At 39.4% G+C, this 23359-nt stretch overlaps 1 protein-coding gene across 3 annotated transcripts in view; it reads left to right on the top strand.

Moving 5' to 3' along the window:
- Nucleotides 1-4924: 4924 nt before the first annotated feature.
- Nucleotides 4925-23359, top strand: part of LOC108136213 (inositol-trisphosphate 3-kinase A) — a 30853-nt gene continuing 12418 nt past the window's right edge. Inside the window, exons 1-2 of one of the 3 annotated variants that reach the window (XM_041710867.1) lie at nucleotides 4925-7377; nucleotides 22352-22760. In XM_041710867.1, the coding sequence (XP_041566801.1) occupies nucleotides 5734-7377; nucleotides 22352-22669 (1962 nt within the window). In that variant the 5' untranslated portion in view covers nucleotides 4925-5733 and the 3' untranslated portion in view covers nucleotides 22670-22760. Of the gene's footprint in view, nucleotides 7378-22351; nucleotides 23025-23359 lie in introns of those variants that run through there. The other 2 variants (XM_041710866.1, XM_017257225.2) reach the window with 2 other exon arrangements.

The following is a 23359-nucleotide window of genomic DNA, read 5'->3' on the forward strand; positions in this document are numbered from 1 at the left end:
TTTTTTTTTTAATTGTGAACCCCATTCTACTCTTTGGAAGCCGTGGACATCATATGCGCTTCTTACTCAGGTTAAACACTCCCCGAAAACCCGAAAATCCCACAACTAACACTTAAACTAGACAAAATCACACTCAGACACAGCAGCAAGGCTATATTTTGTAATTTGACTACACCTATGCTAATAAAATAGTTTCCAAGTTGTGTTTATGCAAATAAAGTCAAAATAATTTGTTTAAAATGGTTCTTTTCTTTGATTTGCTAACGTCTACCAATTTAACACTATTTAAAAAGTTTTGAGGGGAATAAAAGCATTCGAAAAAGATATTGAATCTAACAAGATTCTTTTGGGATTATGAATTTTTAAATTATTTAATGAACTTAAGGAGCCTTAACATCTTAGCTAAGCCTTAATTTTGCATACTTCTTGGATTGGTGTTTTCTTCTTTAAGGCTGTCTTTAAATTCTCCTGCATTTACTTTTCCAAGTATTAACATATCAGGTAATACATTTTATATGAAAAACAGTATAATTCGACTCTGGGTATGAGTATGGATAGTATAACAAGCTTCAGAAAAAAAGGTTACTCAATGCTTTTGTGTTAGGATTAAATTTATTTTCTTTTTTTCAGTGTTGCTTTTCGTTAAAATATTAAAATATTTTAATAATATTTTAAATTAAAACTGTAGTGGGAAAATGGGTTAATTTTATATTTTTTAAGACCTTGTGATTAGAAGCGTAAGAAAGGCACCCTGCACTTGGCTTTAGGAAAATTTGCAACCGCAGGCAGTGAAATAAAATAGAGATTACAAGCGATTGTATTTTGGTAAAACTTCTCGAGCGCCAGTTAAAAATAGGCAAAGGAATTGTATAAACTTTTGTTTAGAGTAAGTAAACATATTGTGGATAAATATTTAAATATATATGTTTTACTATCCTGCTCCAAAGTAGGTGATTACGGCAGCTCATTTGGCGGGGGGTTTGGCGAGCTTGGAAGCAAGTGCTGAATTTTAATCGTTAGTGCTGCGCAGATTATTGGCAGCTCGGATCGGTCAGGTGCGACAGCCGATACAGGTGAGGCGGCGGCAGCGGCGGTGGCGGTAGCCAAGCCTCCTGGCCCCGGAGTCACCGAATTTCGAATTTCAGTTAGTGTGCAACGCCTGCGCCGGATTGTCGCCTCTCGTGCCGACCGTTACAAAGAAAAGCGCCGGTCGAAAAGCGGCTAAAACGAATCAGCGAGCAATGTAATTAGCATGTGCCAGCTCCACTAAAGCCACCAAATCCGAACCATAATCCAATTCCAGTCCCTGCCACAGCACACAGACACGCACAGAGGCACTATACCTATGCCTATACGATATACGATATCATATCAATGTCAGGCCAATTAAAAATCCAACAAAAATTCAAACCGGAGTGAATGAAATGGCAATAGAGCAGACAATAGTAAAACGACACACAATTCACGCGTGTGCGAATGCGCGCGTCAAATGGCCCGTTTTGACCATTTTGGGAAAACGTTGTTGTGTGTGTGTATGTGCATGTGTGCATGGCCCGAGTGTGTTCGTGTGCTTATAGCCATAAAACATGGATAGCGGCCAAAAGCAAATGTGCAAAGTTTATGGCTGGGCCAGCACCTTTTCTCTGCTCTCTGTTCTTCTCTCTTTTCCTCTGGGTGTGTAAGCTCGGTCTGAGGCAGTGCTGGCGGGTTTTGGGCAGAAAATAGCTGCTTTTAGCGGGAGTCAAAGCCATATAAAACCAGAAACTTTATTTTTTAATATAAGGCTTGCATATTTCCAACAGATCGTATAATAGAGGTTGTCAAGGTTTTCCAGACTACCAAAAGATCTGTAGTTAGTTTAGCTTTAAACAGATCAGTTTAAATTTATATCACATCTGGATAACGTTTATTTTAAACATTTTTTGTTTTCATAAAATAGAATAAGCCCATTTTAAAGAATGTCACAGATGTCAAATTATATTATAACTTTATAAGTGTTTTCTTTTAAAAGTTTTCCAGGCTTCCAACTGAGCAGTAATTGTATTGTATTAATATAAGTGCATATTTACAAACTAATTAAAGATTCAAATCCTAAAAACATTGCTTGCATATTAATACATGTGTATTAATAATAAATGCAACTTGGCGTACGTGTCGTATGAGCAATTTTTAAAGACGCTTCTATCTCAATAAAAATAACATTTTCTGCTTTAAATAATTTTATTGCGCAACTGTTTAAGATATAGAGAGTTCGATTTTCTTATTTTATTGGTATTTTTTATTTGCAATATATATTACTCATACGTAGTGTGGCCTTTGTGCAATTTTTTACGTCACGTGGCGTATGAGTAATTTAAAAAAAAATCATTAAGATTAGCTTAAGTCAAGTTGACAATAGTTTGATTTGCTTATTATTATTTATGACCAATCCTGAAACACAAGGCCAAATTTTGAAATTTATTTATACTCTATTTGAATTGATAATGTTAAAGTAAATTTGTCATCTTTGCAAAGACAAGAAGTAAATTTGCCATCGATAGTAAATGATACAATATCAAAATAAAATATATAATGTATTGTGTTAAAGCTAACTGTCCTAAGGCAATACTTTGTTGTGATGAAAAGAAGATAGATAGATAGTATAAAAGAGCATCTGGTAGAATGTATAAAATAATACAAAGCAACCTGGTAGTATATCTATCTGGAAAAAAGCTGACCTGGTAGCTTTGGTCTTTGAGAGGTTTGCAAGCTTTTCAAGCTTCGGAACTACGATTTCGGTCAGTGGGGCAAAAGCGTCGATCGTTACGGAGGCAAGAGTGCGAGAATGCAACTGGTCATTATCCTTCACTATTTTTATTTGCACCTAACTTTTATGTTTTTTTTCTGTTATTTTTGTTTTTTAGTTTTTTTTTTTTTTATTTTTTGCTACTCTACTCGCGTCTCTCGTCAAATGCATTGACGTAATTGCCCGTGCACAAAACTTAGCCGTATATATCGATCTCGATCGCAGGTGTGTAAACCTAAAGTGGTTTTGATTTCACAACCGCAGAAGAGCTGGGGGGTGTCTTACTTAAAGCTGTTACCACGTCACTCCGCCGGTGGCTATCAGCGTCAGCAACTAGCGTCCGCACGTCTTGTCAGCTAACAAAAATATATACACATATGTATATATGAATACGTCGGAGAAACAACACAACGCACACAGGGCCAGAACAAAAACGACAGAAAATCACATAAAACAATAAAACGAAAAAAATTGCATTTTTTAATTGCCCCTTGTTATTTATACCGCGAAGGGTGGCTTCGTTGGGGGTGCGGTAAGGGGTTGAGTAATCACCACGCCCTTGTCTACTTAATAATCATCATCCCCCCTCCCCCCATCTCTACTTCTGTCAGAGCTGTTGCGTCTGCGTTGTTCGCCGCCCACCGACGTCATAGCCGCTGGCGTTTCGGACAAAGTGCGATGGCGCACCGTGGGTCACCCATCCACCTACATCATCATCATCATCTCTGTAAACATTAATTGGCCATCATATCATCATCATCACCATGGGCGGGCATTTCGCAATTAGTGAATCACGTGCTCTATCATAAAGAATCCGGACGTAACAAAAACCTGGTAATAATGTCGTTGGGGTAATGTCGTTGGGAAATTGGTTCCAAATATTTGTATCCTCTGCTGTTTTGGTTTTATCTTACCCAAACAAAAAAACTTTTGCCTAAAAACCATTTTTTATGGTGACTTACCATTTTGATTATCTACTTATGTATAGTACGTATGTATAGTATTTATTGAAACTCATAAAAAATTTTGCAAATTGCAACGGAATTTCTGCAACTACAATCAGTTTTGACGTATGTCGTTGGTTTGTGGTTAAGCTATATGTACTGAAATATTTCGTAAGTCATGTACGCAAGTGGTTATCACTATAGTGCACTGTTCCGGCATTGGTTTTCCAGAATTTTTATCGGGCATCGTTATGGGTATATTTTGTTTTCATTAAAATACTCTTAACAAGAAAATTGTATTCAAAACGATAAAATATTATAATTTGCGTCATTAGGTCTTATAGTTAGTTGACTATTATAAAATCATTAGTACTTTGAGTATGCAGGAGTGTGTAAGAGGGGTTTTTCAGAACAATATATTGTCAACCTTATTTTCTAATACGCCATTTTCTAAGTATTGAAATTAAGGTATTAAGGTATGTCTCTTAGAAAATTAGTTTTCAAAGGCACAATTACAAAGTTAATGCGATTTCGACTTAAAATCAATCAACTTTAGTTCTGAGGGTGTCAAAATACAAAATTTCCCCGGGTAATTTGCGTACTTGCGTAACCGCCAGAAAATTTTTCGTTTAATTGTTTTCTGAGAATATTTCACTAGTCACACCAGGTGATAAGTCACCGATTTGTCCCATTGTGCGTCAGTGTCGGTGTGTAAATGCGAGAGTGTGTGGCTGCAATTGAGTTGTGGTAGTGGTGCTGCTGCTTTATTGCATTGGGTCGCATCGCCTGTCAGTCTGTCACTGTGTGTGCTGGTGTGCGTGCGTGCGTCTGCCGAGTGAGCCAGTGTGTGTGTGCGAGTGTGCTCTGTGCTCAAATGCAATTTACAATTACGCGCGCCAATTGGAGCAGTTACCGGTGTGTGCGTGTGTACGTGCGGGATCATTGCACATTGCGTCAACGTTTCAAGATCACAATTACAATTATCCCCCCTCTCTCTCTCTGAATTACGAGAACAGTGGCTAAGCGACCGAACGAAAAAACAAAAAATAAATAAAACAAAAAACTATCAACAATAATAAGCCCGCCCGCAACAGCTGCTCTTCGTCTCCGCTCCGCTCCGCTCCTCTCTTCTCCCCTCCTCTCCACAGCACTCTACTCCTCCTCCACTTCTCTTCTCCTCTCAATTCTCGGCGAGTCTTCTTCTCCCGCCCCTTTGGAAAACGCAGAGGCAGTGGCAGAGCTGCAGAGCCGCAGAAAGCGATTTCAGTTCAGCGACGGCGGCACACAGGTGCCATTCGGAAAGTGCGGACGTAGAATGTTTGCCGGGGATTCCACAGACCACAGTCAATTTCACCTTTAAGCAGCGTTAGTAACGAGTTTTTCACGAGATCCCGCCTCCACCTCGATTTCCCCTACCTCTTCCCTAAACTAACTCTAGACTAAAACGCTTCCCTAAAGTCACTCTTTTATAAATAAAACTCTTCCCTAAACTAACTCTTTCTTAAACTAATTCTTCCCTGAACTTCCATTTTCCCTAAACCCCATCAACTTCTTCAAGAAGAACGCATTTGCATCGACCAAGTAAAGAATTATTGGCTTATTTGTTTACTAAAACTTGTTCCCAAATCTTCCCCCAAAACTGTTCAGTAAGCAGTTTATTCATCACCCTTCCCTTATCATAAGTTTTATCTCTAACTCCTCCCCCATTCCTCTTTCCCACTTTCCCAATATTTTTTGCACGTTCTATTCTTGTTCTGCACTTTTTTACTTGTTCTTAATTTTACTTGAACATGTTCTTCTGATCAACTTCTTCTTGCTTTAATAGAAATATTTTCTACTCCTTAACGCATTTTCCTGAACACTATTAATTTTATTTCATTTCATTTTACCTTATCACTAGTTTTAGACCTCCCCCCTGCCAACCTCCTTCCAAAATACCCACCTATTACCCTTTCTTAACACCTTCCCAGCCCCCTTCCCCGATCACCCCATTATCCATATGAGATGAGTGCGTGCGACGACGGTTCGGGAACGGTTTCGCGAACTTCTGACGCCCCCGCTTTTCAATTCGATGTCATGCCAAAGATAACGACGCCGCCGTCGACGGTGGCGCCTACGCCGGCAGCGACGTTGGCAGAGACGTCGAAAACGAAAACGACGACGACGACAGCGACAACGGTTAAAATTGAAAATAAATGGCCGGCGGCAGAGGCAACGGCGTTCAGTTATCAGCGAGCAGCGGAGCAGATTGGAGCTAGAAAAGCCACCCAAAAAATAAGAAATAAAACCGGAATAAACGAGATCTGCGCCGACGTCATAGGTGTTAATCCATGTGAAGAAGACAGGCAGCTACCGCTACCGCTACCCACTAAGTTGGCCCTTCGCAAGGCTCAATTGAAAGCGGCCTTTTTCGGGCGTACCGGAAGTACTTCGAGCACTTGCCAACGCACTTCCAGCAGCGGCACTGCTTACCGCACTGCTTACCCCACCAGCAAGACGGAGAAAGGCAAGCCGGTGCAACAGCTGATCGATCAGTTCCAGGCCATGATTGTCCAGCAGCAACAACAACAACAGCAGCAGCAGCAGCTGATTGAGGGGGAGGGATCGGGATCGGGGTCGGGGTCCAAGGCCATTGCCACCGCCACCGCCTCCAATTCGGATGAGGGGTGCAACGTCACCGGCGGCGGACTGAGTCCCTACAGCAGTGACAATGAGGATAATACCACTGGCGGTCTATCCCCGCGCCAGCGGAAGCTCAAGGTCACCCGCTGCGCCAGCAGTGATTCGGCCCTGGGCTTGGAAGTGGACGACAACTGTGGCATGGATGTGGTGCTGCCGCCCCAACGCCGGATGACACTCACCGTGACCGATTTGCCCCTGCGACCGGCATTGCTGCCCCTGGCCGAACCCACAGCCCTGCCAGATTCACCGTCACCCCTCACCTCGCCCACCGGCGGATCGGCCAGCTCCAGTTCGGTGGGAGGTGTGCCCACCAAGGTTCTCCTCGAGGAGCGAGTGGTGGTGGCTACCCCAGGATCGCGGCGGGAGTCCACGCAGAGCTCCTACAGCGAACTGGGGGGCAGTGGACTGCCTCTGGGCGTGCGTTACGTTCGTACACCATCGGTGGTGGTTAGCGACTACTCGGACGACATAACCGCCTGCGGGATCAGCATGGAGGAGATGGAGTACTTTCGCCTGCAGCGGGCCCGTGGCCAGCGTCGCTGTTCCCTGGAGGCGGGACATGGCCATGGGCATGGAGGACATGGGAATGGTGGTGGCCATGCGGGAATGGCAACCGGATGCGGCGCCAAGGACCAGGAGGGCCAGTCGGATGTCAGTGCGGCCAGTAGTTGCAGCAACCTCTACTACTGTGGCTCCACCATTTCCGCTTTGGATGGCGGCGAGTGCATCGTGAATGGAGTTCGAGTGGCGCTGGCCAGGAAGAGCAGCACCCAGAGCAGCAGCCTCAGCGGAGAGGAGGAGGAGGAAGAGGAGGAGGACGACGAGGAGGAGCACCAGCACCAGGAGGAGGAGGACAACCTCGACTACGAGCGGGAGGGGGATCGCGAGCGGGAACGGGAGCGCCAGATCAGCGAACTCCTGGCGGCCACGCAGCTGGTCGAGCGTCAGCGGGATCGCTCCAAGAAGGTAGGCGCCCGCCATGACGTCACAAACCAGGGAAATCTCAAACTAGACTAAAAGAACTTTTGGGTGGCCATGTCTGGTTCTAATTTAGTGTTAACCATTTTTTTTGTTTTTTGTTTCTGAAAGCATCAAAGACAGCAGTGAATGAGGGCAGGTCTGAATGGCAGCAAACGCGATAAGCGGCAAGTTGGTGCATATACACAGGGAGAAACGGGCGCTAGAAAAGAGCTTGGGCTTAGGCATGGGTTTTCCCCAAATCAAATAGCAAAAAAAATATGTTGTCTTAGAGCAGTATTATACCTTAAAGCAAGACACATATGTTTTAGTTTATCAACTGCTAGAACTGTATAATTAAAGGAACCAAAAGAAAAAGACTATAATAATAAGACTTCTATACAATATATTAAATATAAAAAACATAAAGAAAATCTTTTGTATTAATTAACTGAAAAAACAAAGGACTGCAACAAAAAAACAGTTTGGTTTGTAAAGCTTCAGAGCTACTTGTTCCCAGAGATTCATCTTGTTCTAAAGATAGCCTTGAGATATTTTAATCCTACTTTTGAGATACACAGTTACAGGACGATAGTCAACGATATCAGCTGACGTTTTTTCCCACCGTGTATATGCAGGTATTCTCTTTTTTTTTGCTAGTGGTATGTGTGCGTTTGCTTAAAAGGCTGTTAATTAATTTGATTTTTATCTTATCACAAAAATGAGGTACTGTTGCTCCGTTTTCCGTTTGCTATTATTATTATTATTATTATTCTGTTTTTTTTTTGTTTTTCTGGCTTTCGTGTGAATGAGACCGATATGTCTGATTTTAAAAATTGAATAAAAAATATAACCAAAATACGCAAACCTCGGCACGGTTCGTTCATTCCTTTTTTTTTATCTAGAACTGGAACAATGGCAACACAACGACAGCGACGACAAAAAGCTTATCTTAGTTAACTCTGTATATTGTATTATAGATAAATATTATGTACATATAGAAAAACCACAGCACATATTTACATTTATATAATGGTTACTCCATTCTTGTTGTTGTCGCCAGACGGCAGAAAGTTTGTAAAGCAAATAAAAGTATTAGAAACCGAATTTTCGGCGTCATGATAACGATAATAAAGCAATCCACCTGGATATGTCGCCGTCTATCTGTATATATACATATATGTATATGCAAGTGATATATATGTTGTGTGTGTGTGCGTGTGTTTGGTTAATAATGTTACGCGCTTATCAAGAGGGTTTATCTCTCTGGCATTTATATAGTATACATATATGCCCTCGCCGTCGACGAGCCACAAAAGCAATAATCGGAGGGATCCCAGAAATGGTCTGGGAATGCTCTTCTTCAATCCACGAGGGTGGAGTGTGGTTTATATGATATACTCTATATACCCCACAGTATATATGTACATGGTTATATCTGTGATGATCCCATCCGTCGGACTAAGTCAATTGTATAACGCTTTATTAACGGGGGATGAACGATATCATGCATACGTCACCGTTCCCATTAAGACCCGCATATATAGTGTGTCTGTATGTCTGTATGACACATGAGCCCTCGAGCCGGAGGGGATTACTCCAAAAGTCATGGGGATCTTGTTTACCAGAGTACCACCACTTGCTGTTGATAAAACATTTTGAGATGGAGAAATTCCTGCAACCCATTATCATTTTGGGTGTCAGCTATAATTTAGTATTATTTTCAACTAAACATCATACAATATCATTTAATTTCTGACCTAGTTTTTGAGCACCCTTTTGCATACACTTTATATTCAACCTCCATCTCTCTGTAGGATTAACTCCAATTTTATTAGCATGTCATTACAAGCTTTAGCCCCATTTGAATACAGTTCTTATTCAACTTCCTTCTTTCCGTTTTTGTTGTTGTTATGAGAATTGATTCTGTTTTGCTTTCAATTTGCATGTGAACATGCCTTATAAACAATTCGCAACCACTTGATAAATAGATATAGTAGTCGTTCAATTTAGTGAATATTTTAATGTAATGTAATTAATATGTTCTTATTCTTTTGATTGCTCATTGTTTGTTTATTTTTGTTTTTTGATAATACAACTCTTATCTAATTGAGTGTCAATATAAATATCAACTACATTGTCAATAGACTTGCTTTAGATTTGTAACTTTTCGAATACATAAAGTAATAGTTTCAGATAAGTAAACATTTAATTAATTTCTTCCTATTCTTTTGATTACTTTTTTAGTTTTTGGTAATACAATAATTGCAAACAAAAATTTCAATTACAGTACATTGCCAACAGACTTTTCTATTTTTGTAAAGAGCTCAAGTTTCGTTCATATGAAATGTCGTAGAAGTGAGGGCATTATCATGGGCCACATGATGATGCTGGGCGTTTGTTAATTTCGCCCGATATCTCCGGTATTTGGCATTCTTGGGACCCCCATTTCCTGGTATCCTACTCACCCGGTCGCCTGTCACCGCGCCTTATCGCAGTTGTCATTATAGTTCTGGACCCGAACGGGGGGAGGGAACGATCTTGTTTAGTTATTCTTCGCATTCCATTTTTGGAGTGGAATGGGATGGGTTTTTACTTTTTTTTATATTTTTTTTTCTGTATAAGATGGGGACTGGGGACTGTGTACTGAAGACTGAAGACCCGTGGCTGTTGTCTTCGTATTGTTTTGCTATTGTGGGCTACGGACACTGCGGCGTGGGCTTCATAGAAATGCCTTTTGCTTACTTAACGATAAAGCCCATGTGTGGGTGCCCCAAAGTCACCGACAATCGCCATTTGGTCCGCTGACGTCGTCGTGACGTCACTGGGGTGGCATTGTTTATCCCCCAATCCGATCTGTGTTCCTCTCCTCCTGATCCCAAGTCATGATCATTAATAATAATATCAGCTCTAAAGTGCAAAGTCAACGACAATCCGCCAACTGATTCCCTTCGCGTGCGGGCATAAGTGTCTTCGTCTTTATGTGGCTCAAAATATTGATACAAATCATCCCGTGAAAACAGGAAATATGACGCAGATATAGGGTATATGCAGGAATACAAATTACTATTGTGCCACATTATTTATTTGCCTTTTCAATACAAACTTATCAAGACGAACCACAGCTATAAAGCTTACATACGGGCAGAAAATCTTTTCAACACTTAGACAAATATTAATTCTAAGTAGCTTAGATATTTTATTGGTTCTTTGATAAGAAAGTTACTAATTTGCGATATAACCAGTGTATTTATTTATTTTTATACCCGTTTATCGTACCATAAAGGGTATATGTTTTTCGTTGAAAAGTATGTAACAGGTAGAGGGAGCCGTTTCCGACCTCACACATACTTGCAAATGCTCGCTTATAAATTTGCACGTGAAAACTTGATAACGTGCGTGTGCTCGTGAGTGCTCTGCCGCTGCTCTGCATAAGATAGGGTCGCTGTAGCGGGGGAGTGTTGTCAAAGCAGATTGCCAGATGGCTCCACCGATAACCCAACCGTTTTCGTGGGGGAATATTTATTTAGAAATTTGCTAGCTGTGTAACGGGTGTATAATAGTCCGGGAACGCGACTAAAGCCTACCCCCTTGCTTTTTTGTTTTAATAATAATAAACGTTTACTGATACATCATCCGAATGGCACCGAAGAACCTATAAGACACTTTCAGGAACTGCAAAAGGATAAATTTAAATGGATCTTAAAGATGCTAAGTGTGTCGGAATCTTACAATGCTCATGGTCTCAATGGAGATGTCCAAGAATATGGTGGCCTTAAAGCAGACGGGCTTCTGAGCTCGCATAGACATCAATATAAGCATTTTCTGGAATCGGGGGTCGGCTTCCATCCAATTCATTTCATAGACAGCAGAGCTGATATCATTACCCTGTAAATATCTTGTCAGACAAGTGGAATATACATATGCTGAAACATACTGATCATACCGCATCGATAAGCTGCTGGCTGAAATAGCAGATAAGGTAGATTTCCACAAGAGCACAAATTATGATTAAAACCTGTCTGCCGACAAATTCCAGGCCTATGCCAATGGTTAACTGAAATCCCACATTGCAGACGAGTAGCGTGGAGTTAAGGAAGTTCAACAGCAACGGCACTCCAAAGACATCGTTCATCTCCTTTGTGACTCTGGAAGAGATTATGATATCTGTTCAAAAGGAAAACTTTTTCCGGCTAACTAACTCTAATATTTCGATGTGGCACGCGAACAGGCCTCTTAACTTCCTCAGATCCTCATCAGCTAACTTCTTATTGCGATTGTTCTGAACATCGAATTCCCTGAGGGTTCTGGCCAACGTTTTAAAATGCATGATGACCTGCAGCGAAACGGCGAACAACATGAGATCGGTGGATATATAGCCGCAAGTGCATGTGTAGGCAGCGATCGACTGAAGCAAGTAGGTGGGGAGGAATCGCCAGGTTCCACGATAACTCCAAGGCGCAATGGGCACGTAGGGCAGGTGGGGCTCAACATTTGGCACGTGGAGCCACCACCTTTGGATGACGTACTGGACGATGGCTGAAAGGCTGTTGGTAACCAGCATTGTTGTGAAAAGACAAATAAAACGTTTCGAGATCAGCCTGCAGCGTTTTAGATAGTGTTTCACCCCATACAGCTCTTGCTCCTTCGCAACGGGCGGTGGCAATAGACACTTCAGGTGACGCACCAAGTTCGTCAACTTGGCCTTCTGCAATTGAATTGCGATGATCTTCAAGACGCCGACGTTACCGTAAGTAACGTAGCTCACTACAATGGTAACCTCTAGAAAGTCGGAGTTTGTATCGTTGCACACCGAGTCAAACACAAACACCATCATTGAGACCCAAACAAAGATCATATTGATTATGTGGAACACAAGGTACAGCTGAAATCCAACGCCGGGCTTCTTGTCCGATTCGTAGGGTTCCACACCCATAGAACGGAAGTAAATCATGGCCAGCCCTAGGAAGTCCTCGGCAACAGGATGCGCCGTCTTCGACTTCTCCACGACCCCAATCTTTCTATTGAAAAACTTTCTCATAAGGAAGGGAACCTTCATGTTTATCCCGATAATTTCACTTCACAATGGTGTGTCTGCTAAAGTTTAATGTCATATATATACAGTCCAGGCGTTGCGCAAAGCCGCAACCTTACAAGCACTTGAAAAAAATCATTTTATAACCTTGCAGATGGTATTATAATTTCAGTCAGAAGTTTGCAAAGCAGTGAAGGACAATTCTGACCATATAAAGTATTCAGCCGTGTCCGTTTAATATTTTTTGTACAAAGGCTTTCAAAAATAACAGTTTTTAGTTACTCGTTTCTCTCTGTGTACTTGCTGAGCCATGCGCCAATCGCCCCCAGAACACTTTTGTGGTTGGTCAGGTGTGTCTTTATTGCCGCAACAATCTTATATTTATTTTTTGTGTTTAAAACCGCCAAATCCCTTCTGTGATCCACCAATGGAAATCAATTGACAAAAAGGGTACAACAAGTGACCTTAAATTTATTTTGTGCCATTACCAGGTTCATGATTATATAAAATTTAAACTGATATTGCCATGTTAAACTAAAGTGCATCCATCTTATTGGCTTGATTTCATTTAGTTTTTGGTTTACCCAATATTACCCTATATCTAAAATGCAGTTATTTGCAAATTTAATGAAGAAATCGTACTTTTGCTGTGTAGGCGTTGTGTTCGTTTAGAATCTTTTGTGGTTAGCCATGTTGGCGCAACAATGCTTGGTAAAGATGAAATATTAAATATGACAGAGAAGGAAAGAAGAATGCTTGGCAAGGACTTGCTAGAGTTTAAAATAAAATAGTACTTTACCAACAACTTTTTTTTTGTTTATTGTAAGGCATTTTTTAATTTATAGATGGGCACCGTTAAAACAAGGTGGTACCCAACTTAAAAATTTTCTTTCCTTTCCTTTTTTGAAACCCCCCTAAGGTAAATAAAAATCTTTACCTATGTAAGGTATAAGAATCCGATTAACTAGACTGTTGTCTCTTGTTTTTATACATAGTTATTTATTTATTTATTACGACGCTGAAACAAATACCTCTGTTTGTATTAAAGTCTTTAGTTATATTGGTTTAGTGCAGTTAAGAACTGATTTCTTACAATCACTTTGTATTGCTGTGTAAAATGTAAAATGTTGGAATTTTTGAGATATCATACAAATGGTTAGTCACATTCGAATTGATATCACCGTTTTGTGGTGTGGGGAAGCGTAGCTGATCTTTTCTTGACGTTCAACGGCATTTGCCATTATGATTGGATCGTGTGGTGTTGTTTTGTTTTGTTGTTTTTAATAGCCTTTATGGTCTCTGTGGGTCGTGCACATCCGTCACAGTCCGATCAGCCCGCCAGCCAGTGCCAGTTCCAAACCCATTCCCATGTCATATCTAATCAACACATCGGGTATCGGGTTGGAGGAAAAATGGGAATTCGTCAGAGGAATTGGAATGGGAATGGAAATGGGTATGGGAATGGGAATTATGACGCCCACTAATTGTGTGAGAAATCGATTTAACGGCGAGATCTGCCCCCTTACAGCACCCCATCCCCCTCCCCTTGTACAGTAAGTCGGATCTGGGAGAATTTTTTTTTTTTGTGGTACAATCCGTTGACCTTCGCGCAAGCGACAACTTCCGTTGACGTCAGCAGCTGTCGCCCATCAGCGATCGCGGCAAAGATCGTCGCAAGTAAATTATATTGCCGCAAGTCTCAGTATTCCCCCTTTCCTCCCAACCATGCAACCATGCCCTCTTCCGCCAGACCAGCTGGGGATACCCTTTCGGAAAATCGCTTTATCACTATTGTAAAGTTTTATTTACTATTGAAAAAAAGTAATTAAGGTCAATTCAATTTTATAAAGCTTATTTTTTATTTCTATATCATGAATTTTAGGTACATTAAGAGTTTATTGAACTTTTAGGAGCTTTGTCTTTATAAAAATGAGTCATCATCAATAGTAAAATTTATTTTATACAACATTATCGCTTTTTAAAGTCTATAATAATTAGTCATCATTCTATTAAACAAAGTAGGGGGTTGGCTGTCGAAATTATCGAAAGGTAATTTTATAAGCACAAAATTATGTTATCTTTTATCGCTTTATTTGTAGTGTAGAATTTAAAATAAAGGCAATTTATCTAACAATTTTGTTGAATTATATGATCATTTTGTGAAATTTGCATATTTATTTTGGATTCCTTTACAATGGTTTTTAAATGATTTATATATAGTTGAAATCATTGATTAAGGTACACAGTCTTGAAAGTGAGGTGACATTTAAAAAGTCTATGTACTTTTCTACTAAGAGTATTCTGATAAAAGAGTTTTTTTCTTAGTACCATCAAGAAGCGGTTTTGCAGCAGGGATCGCAGGTTTCAGATCCCAACCAAGGTCCGATCCCAAATCCCAGATCGGAGACCCTTTGGAGTCCGGCTTCGATTCTCGGGTGTGCGCAATTTGCGTCATTTGCTCTTGTCGAAGTTGTTTGTTTGTTGGCTTCAGCTTTTTGTTTTGTTTTTCAGCTGGTTCTCTGATTCCACGGCTGGTTTTGTTTGTTTCGCGTTTGCAATTTCCACTGAATTGAATTCGAGTCGTCGATCTTGTGGAACCAGCAATCTACACATGGGGAAAGTCTTACACAGTTTTTATTATCAAAAAGAAATTTGATTTTCTGAAAGGTCAATACTTATAATTTGGCTGACTAAAAGTGGGCAAATATTATTCAAGCATTTATTTTGGATACCTTAACAATAGTTTTTAAACATATACGGATTGAAAATAACGATATGAATGGCCTTAAAAGTATCTTATTTTTTAAAAAAATCTAGCACTCTTTGTAATTTATTTTGCACCATTATTTGGAAAACAAAATAATTAAATATTAAATTTGAGCACTTAACTTAATGGCTTTGTTAAAAAAAAAAACAAATAATAATAGTTTTAAATTTCAGCAACTTTAATTTTGTCTTTCAAAATGATCTAGTTTTTCTCTGTGCAATGCAGCTTGCGTGCCAGCATATTTGTCATTCCTGTAAGTGCAGGCAGTTCCCCATGCCCCTCCTTAACCCCTTTGTGCCACCTGCCTTCCTCTTTTCAGAGCCCCAACCCTCTTTTTTCAGACCCCCTTAAAGGTTACGTAGTTGTAGTCGCATGTCGCCAAGCGATGGCACCCGAAACACACGCGCCACCAGCAACATGCAACATGCAACATGTGGGATGGGCTTTGACTTACACTCGACTGCTGGGTTTCCGCTTACAGGTCTTCTTGGTTCCTAAACTGATGTGGTTCTGCAATAACCAGAATTTCCTGGTTTTTTTTTCTTATAAAAGCCGTAATCGCTAAAACAAACCAAAAATGTTTGCTTTATTCGATTCCAATTAATTGCAGCTGCAGTAAATTAAAAGCGAGTAGACGACTGGCACATGGAAGATAAAATTATACAAAATCATATATAGTAAACAAAACATTTTCTCCCATATAATAAAATGTATAAAAATGTCTTTGTATTCAGATAAAATAATTTACCAAGTGGCTTTGAAAATGTTCAAATTTAAATATCACTGTCATCATACAAGTAAAATAAATGAAATCAACCCACAAGTGTATAGATAAAGTATAATAAAATGTGCCAAAAATAGATATTTCGAACTTTTCCATGGCATTTCAGTAAATTGCCATGGCAATAAATAAATTAGCAAATATCTGAAGGTCTATTCACATTTCGTTACCGAATCCTCTAGTACAGTAAGACCACCAATAAGACGCACCCCAAATATGCTGGCATGTTCTCGAAATTGCTGATAAGGCGAAACAAGAGCACTTGTACAAGGCAATAGATATCGCCTTCTAATATTAGATGGCCACAGTGGAGATAACCGAAGAACAGATAAAGAAATTGGATAGGTCTGTTTGATCAAAGGGAGGCGGTGGAGCGGTAAATTCGATTATGGCTACACTGGCCGAACAGCTTTTCAACACAAAAACTATTACACTAAAACATTTATGCCACTTTAAAGCTTGAATCTAAAAACTAGTCAACTAAATTAAAAAACAAACTACATTTTAGAAACAAATGTTAAAGCTTTGTGCTTTGTGTATTTGGCTTAATTTCAAATCTTGACCTTGAGTTGTTCAAATCGCTTACTGTTTTCAAACCAGCTAATCGTCTAGTTGAAAACAAGTTTTATATATAATATAATTTGTTTTATAATTATAAATATTTTAATTTTATTTGTTAGCACTGTTTGTTATTAAACAATGACCACTTCTCTTTTAATTTAAAATGTTACATTTACTCCAGGCTTTGTTTGAAATATTATCTTAAAAGTGAGCCATAGTTAAATAAAATTTTCACGATTGTGTTGACATTCTTTCATATAAACAAATAATTTAGAAAAATCATTTGTTGTTTTCTGTTTCTTTTCAACATAAATCAGATCAAAAGCCATTTCTATTCGAAGTCCCTGCCTCATTCCGTATGTATCTTTGCATCTTTGCGGCTTTTCAACTCCACTCGAGACTCCACTTTATATGACAGGCTATGATTGGGACTTGGATTTGTATTTGGATGTGGATTGAAATTGGAATTGGAATTGGGTACTCCGTCTGCCTGCTTATCGCTTCAAGCCATCAGTGCGACTCCATAAAACACTTAGTATGCTCCCTCCTTCCCCTCTCAATTGGGGGCGTGGCTGGGGGGGGGGGGTGCGTCAAGTGGTCAATTAATAGCACACAAATATTGTGACAGCCGCCGCTCTCGTCATAAAGCCAAGATCCATGAATCGAGGAGGGGGAATACCGCTGGGCGGCGAAGATGGAGCGGTACCGATTAGAGACGCCGGCAATTTGCATTATGCAAATCAAATGCCAGCGGCAATTTGCCGCCGCAATTAGTCGCCTTGTCAGAGGATCGGCGACAAGGAGTCCGAGTTGGGTTTTTCAACTAAAGACTTTGAGATGAACCCTACACTCAGAACAAATAAAAACCAATGTTACAAAAATTTTGTTTTCATATTCATTGGGCAAAATGATTGTATATATACAAGCTTTTTATACCCTCGCAGAGGGTATGCTTATTTAAGTCAAAAGTTCGTTGTTTATAAATTTAAAAAAAGTTCACTATTTGAAATAACGGTTTTGGTTTCATTAAAATTAGACAACCATATCATCTAGCTGTTATGGGAAAAATCTAAGTAGCGACTTATCGAATTTTTTGTTTTTGTAATAGCTGGAGGGGTATAAGCTTAGACATGTGCTTGTATTATATATTTTGAAAAAAAACAAAATTACTTAAGAGTAATAATTGTATGTATTTACTATGTTATATATAATAATTTCTTTAAATTTTTAATCGTGCTGTGATCAAAACATGCGGGCTACCAAAGAATTGCTAAGTTATTATCTTTAACTTTAAAATGTTATCAATTACAAAAAATTTGTTTTTATAAATGCCATATAAACATATACATAAGTCTTGAAACATTGTGTCCAAAAATTGAAACCCCTCTTATCAGCAATGTTTTTGTTTGGCTAATATATAATATTATGTGAGGGATTTGTACGAAAAAATGGTATTTTATAATGAGTCTTCAGTGGCAATTCAAGCCTTTTATGTTGTTGACTTCTGTGAAAAACATTTTTTTTAAGTGTATGAAAGGAATTGGCAAGGTGAACCGGGTAAGGGTTTGGGATCTTCGGGACCCTTGGGCCGCTTAACGTTTGTCGCTGGGGTTTTGCATGTTTCAATCAGCGTCATTATTCCATCATGTTGTCGGTTGTGTCGCCGCCTGATTTATGTGTCGATTACATCTGGGGATTCGGAGTGTCGGTGTAGCCAGGATTAAGGATAGTTCACTATGGGGTTTGTTCGTCATTCCCCAAACGTTGCCCAAACGTTTCCCCAACATCAAAGCCCCCAACCCATCGATTTACCACCTCAAACGATCGTTTTCAACGCCGATCACTTCGGTTTTCAACTTCGTTTGCGGCAGCCATCGGTTGTGGCTGTTAGTTGGGTAGCTTTGCTTGTGGCCGCTGTAACGGCGATGCCTCAGTTGCCCGAGTGCCGTTCCAAAGTCAACAAGCGGCCGATCGCCGCTCCGATTCGTTCCAATACGACACCATATATACTATCCACACCAAACGTTCCGTAAAAATCGACAAAAAAAACCCAACCAAGCCTTGTGAAAACAATTTCTGTTCGGTTTCCATTTACCTAGTGTTTCCCATTCTTTTTGTTTTGTTCCGCGGAGGTGGAGTTGAGGATTCGAGGATTCCGAGCGGCAGTGAGTGTGCAGTACAACACTGGTTTATCCATCTGCCAGATATACTATATTTTATAAACTGACCCTAGGGGCCCGACATGCAACTACCATAAACAGCAGTTGCACAGTTGCAGTTGCAGTTTGCCTCACCGCTTTTATGGACAGTGTGCAGTGTGCAGTGTACAGTGAAGCCTGTGAGGCGCCGACAAAGGCATTAATCAGGAGTCGATAAACTTTGACATGCAAGCGGCAGTCAAATGAAGCGATCTTCATAAATCAAAGCGCGGCCGAGGATGGAGAAAATGTACTAGAGATGAAGGGGGGGTCCACTAGTCTACTAACTTTGATTTATGGCCGCTGCGGCGGACCGCCAACAAGTTAATTGAAAACGAGGCGTGACAGTGAAATTTGCCACCGCACGCCAACGGCTGAATATATATATATATATACATATATAAAGTGGCCAAAGATGTACCGCCAATCTCAACTGGATCAGCCAGTAAATATTGTTGGAGAGGAGCCCCAAGTCTGAGGCACTTTTCCAAATGTGCCACTAAACTGACAGATTTGGCCATAATAAAAATTTTAAAAGCCAAATACAAGCCGAGCGTGTGTGTGGAGTTTGGAGTCTGGAGTCTGGAAAATAAGTTGCCAACTTTAATTTATTGTGACATAACGGTATAATCTGACATAAATTATTGATAAGACGAGCGCCCATAAAAGTACAAGACAGTTGGCTTAAGCAATACAACACAACGCCACACAACACACAACAACACAACACATGAGGGGGGTGTTTGTGTTTCTGTTTGTTGGCTTTTGGCTTTTGGCTGGAAAGGCTGGAAAAACTATAGCGAAGCCAACGCGGTTGGGTGGCGGGAAATTGGCGGGGAAATGGCGAATAACAAACAAGACGAACTGGGTTTGCTCTATTGCGCTCGGGATCGTATGATATCGACAAACATTGCTATATAAGCTATTACCAATAATCTAATCATTTTCATTTCATTTTATAATGGTTACATTTATTTATTTCACAGTCTTTTTATCTGTTGTTTAATGAGAAATGGGATTGTTGTTTATAAAATTTCTTTATTAACTACATTCCCAAAAACAAAAAAAAATATTTAAAAGGGATCACGTTTTTTCTTGTCTTTTATCATTCTATATTTAAAGGTATTTAGAATAGTAATAATAAAATACCATATTAATCTTTACATTTAATTTTGGTATTTAACGAGACTTATAAAAGATTTTATCAAAACGATCAAACTGATAGTTTCAAATATTAACTGTATCATATCGTTTTTTTCTTTAAATTTTTAACCCTTTTTCCTTTTTATATTTGTTTGTATTTTAGTAAAGTTGTATATTAAGTAAAATGTATCTGAAAGAAATTACATTAGATGATACAATTGATTAACAATGTTCTAAAATTTAATTATTTCCTAACTATAGAATTTATATATTATTATATATTATTATACCTTTTTTCTGGTTCTCTTAAGTGCTCTATTATTATTATTCAATAAATTTCTCAGATATATGTTTTGATATTTTCGGGGTCACATCTTTCCTGGAACTCCAGTCTGTTTGTATAGTTAAATATTTTGAATGACGACAACTATTATTATTCAACTTAGTTATTCATTCATTTATTCGAAGGCTATGTTAAAGCAGTGAATAAAAATCACAAATCTAGTCATAGCAGACTAACAATTTCTTATCGTTTATTTTTTGCCATTTTTGAGTGAAAGTGCGTAATAATAATAATAATTATAATTAATATTGTAATATAAAATACACGTTTTTAAAGGATAATAATTCTGTAAATGTGAGAAAGGCCATTTAGAGAATGTTTTCTACCAATTTTGATGTCTCCTCTTCACCTGGTCATTTATGCATACACTCTGTGTTTACTTAGAGAATAGATATAGACGGCTATTAAGTTGTAGTACCCATTTTGGATTTATGGTCAGGGTATAACAACGGCCAGAGCGAACCAACAACAAATACCAGAGCTGCTTATAAATCATTTGGCTAACAACAACTGGTCGGAACTGCAATTGGAGTTGCTGCAGTTGGAGTCGGAGTTGCTCGGTTCGCTGCAAAAAGTATCTTTTGGATCTATTATTTAACTTTTATGTGCGCATAAATGCGGCGATATGATGCCGATGATGACTGGAAAACTGGCTGGCTAAGGAGTTCGCGAGCCAGTTTTTCCCCGCTCGGCAGGTTTCAATTTTCCGTTTTGAAGAAAAAACAAAATAAAAATCTCGACCGTGTCTGCTGCACTTTCATGTTAATTAACAAGAAACTTTTATCAGCACTGCGATTAAGCGAATGCCACTTCTAACGCCCCACAACCCCAGATCTCTTTTCCTTTTGCAAGTCTTTATCCATTTTGGATATGGGCTATGGATATGGATATGGAAATGGATATGCCATATGCCATATGCCATATGCCATATAGCCCCAGCCCCAGCTCCACTCCATTCCAACCATTGATCCACTCAGATAAGCGCCGACACACAACAAATTGTGGTCCATAAATTTTTGAATTGCATATGTCCAAGGAAGCCACGCGGAGATAAGATTGTCTGGGGTGTGGACATTGAATTGGTGGAATTGAATTCCACATCGATACTGGCAATGTTGGCCGAAAAAGATCTCGTTGATTATTCTAATTTAGCGGATTTATAAGATATAGGTATTGATACTGGACATGCCAGCTGAAAGAGATTGGAGTGATTTAAAATGGAAAATGGCTAACAGAAGTTAAAGCGAACTTATTGGAGTAAATCCTCAAAGATATTTAACATGTATTTGTTAAAGTAAATAAGTAAAATATAAACAAAAAGAGAAATCCCCTTCCCCAAAAATACATAGATTTCAATGATTAACTTAGTTAGCTCTACCCACTCCTAAGTTATACAATATTTATACAGGTCTTGCCAGCTTAAATAGATGAGAGCCATTAATTTAAATTGGGAAAATTATTAGAGGTTGTAAAGATGAATGAGTATGGTAGTCTATGGCTTATTGTGAATGGTTCAATCAATTAAATCAATCTCTTGTGGTCTATAAATTATAGGTTGTCCAAAAATGACTTTAATATATATTCAATATTGATATTGAAAATGGCAACCAAAAATGTTTAAATTGATTTATATTTTGTATGATCTTTGTTTGGATTCAATTTTATTAGATACTACGAAATATGAATAGATGTTTGATTCTTTAATAAATATACGTCGAAAATTGTGTTTTTAAACAATATGTTAAATATTTCTTATAAAATAGTAATAATATGTTATATTATATACATATTATTACTATTTTATAAGAAATATTTAACATATTTTTAAAAACTAACTCTAACTTAGTCTTTTTATTGTCTTTGGTCCATATACTACAGCTTGTTAAATAATGCCCAATTATTGAAAATATCGGCCAAAAAAAATAAAAAATATATTTGATTTTGAGTTTAAATACTTGTTTTCGATTAGTGTATTCAAATACAGGTCACTAAAACCAATACAAGACTTGAATTAGTTGAAAATTGAATGGAAATAAACCATTAAATTTATATTTATTTAGCAAATAGCCGCCAAAGATGGTGTTTTTAATTGTTAAATATTAATTTGTGTTAAAACATATTTAAAAAAAACATTTTCTCTCCTTTATCTTTGCAGGTATGTTTCAACTGTCGCTTAGTTAAAATAAATAGCCGGAATCTCGATCTGGGATATTATAACGTGTTGCTAAAGGGCAAACGGCAAACAAAAGACTTAGGCAAGGAACTTGTCGCCAGCGGAGGTGGACGGAGGACCAGGAGGAGCGGCAGCGCGGGGAGCGGAGGGAGGAGCGGAAGCGAAAGTGGAAGCGGAAGCGGGAGCGGGAGTGGGTGTGAATGTGAGTGTGGGTGGCAATCGTCTGGCAGAAATGGCCCTGTTCCCATCCTCTTCGCGTCCGCGGACGCTCATGGAGCAGCTGCTGGCCCGCAAAATTGAAGCGGCTGCCGCTGCGGGCGGTGCTACCGCTACCGCTGCCGCTACCTCTGCCGCCCCCGCATCTCCGTTCGCTTCCCCCGGCTCGGCCACGACCTCGCCCACATCACCCAATCCGCCCACAGTGGGTGGCAGTGGCAGCGGCAGTGGCAGTGGCATACCCCTGCCATTAGCCTTGGGCCTCGGATTGGGCCTGGGCATGGGCGTGGTCAGCCGCCTGCGACGCACCGACTCCTTGGACTCCACCAGCAGCCTGGGCTCGCTGGCCTTCGGCGAGGACGTCTGCCGCTGCGACGACTGCCTCCTGGGCATCGTCGACCTTTACGTGATCAGTGCCGCCGAGGCGGCCAAGAAGAAGGTAAGCCACGTTAGAATCAGTTTTAGCTGTGGGATCATAATGTGCATGTGTAGTTTGTGCACGTACAACGAAATGGCAGTAATAAGAGAATATTTTATAAGAAAAGTTTAATTAACAGGGCATAAGAAGGTGAGCCACGTTAGGATCAGCATTAAGTGTGGAATCATGTGTTACATGTCTATTTTTATTTTAATTTAATTTAATTTAATTTAATTTAATTTAATTTAATTTAATTTAAAGCGCATTTTTACAACAAGATGACAGTAATATCAGAATATGTTATAAAAAAAAGATTAATTAATAGAGAATAAGTAAGTAAGAAGTAAATATTTTGT

The sequence above is a fragment of the Drosophila elegans genome, unplaced genomic scaffold (genome assembly GCF_018152505.1).
Source record: "Drosophila elegans isolate 14027-0461.03 unplaced genomic scaffold, ASM1815250v1 contig_149, whole genome shotgun sequence".
Taxonomy (NCBI): domain Eukaryota; kingdom Metazoa; phylum Arthropoda; class Insecta; order Diptera; family Drosophilidae; genus Drosophila; species Drosophila elegans.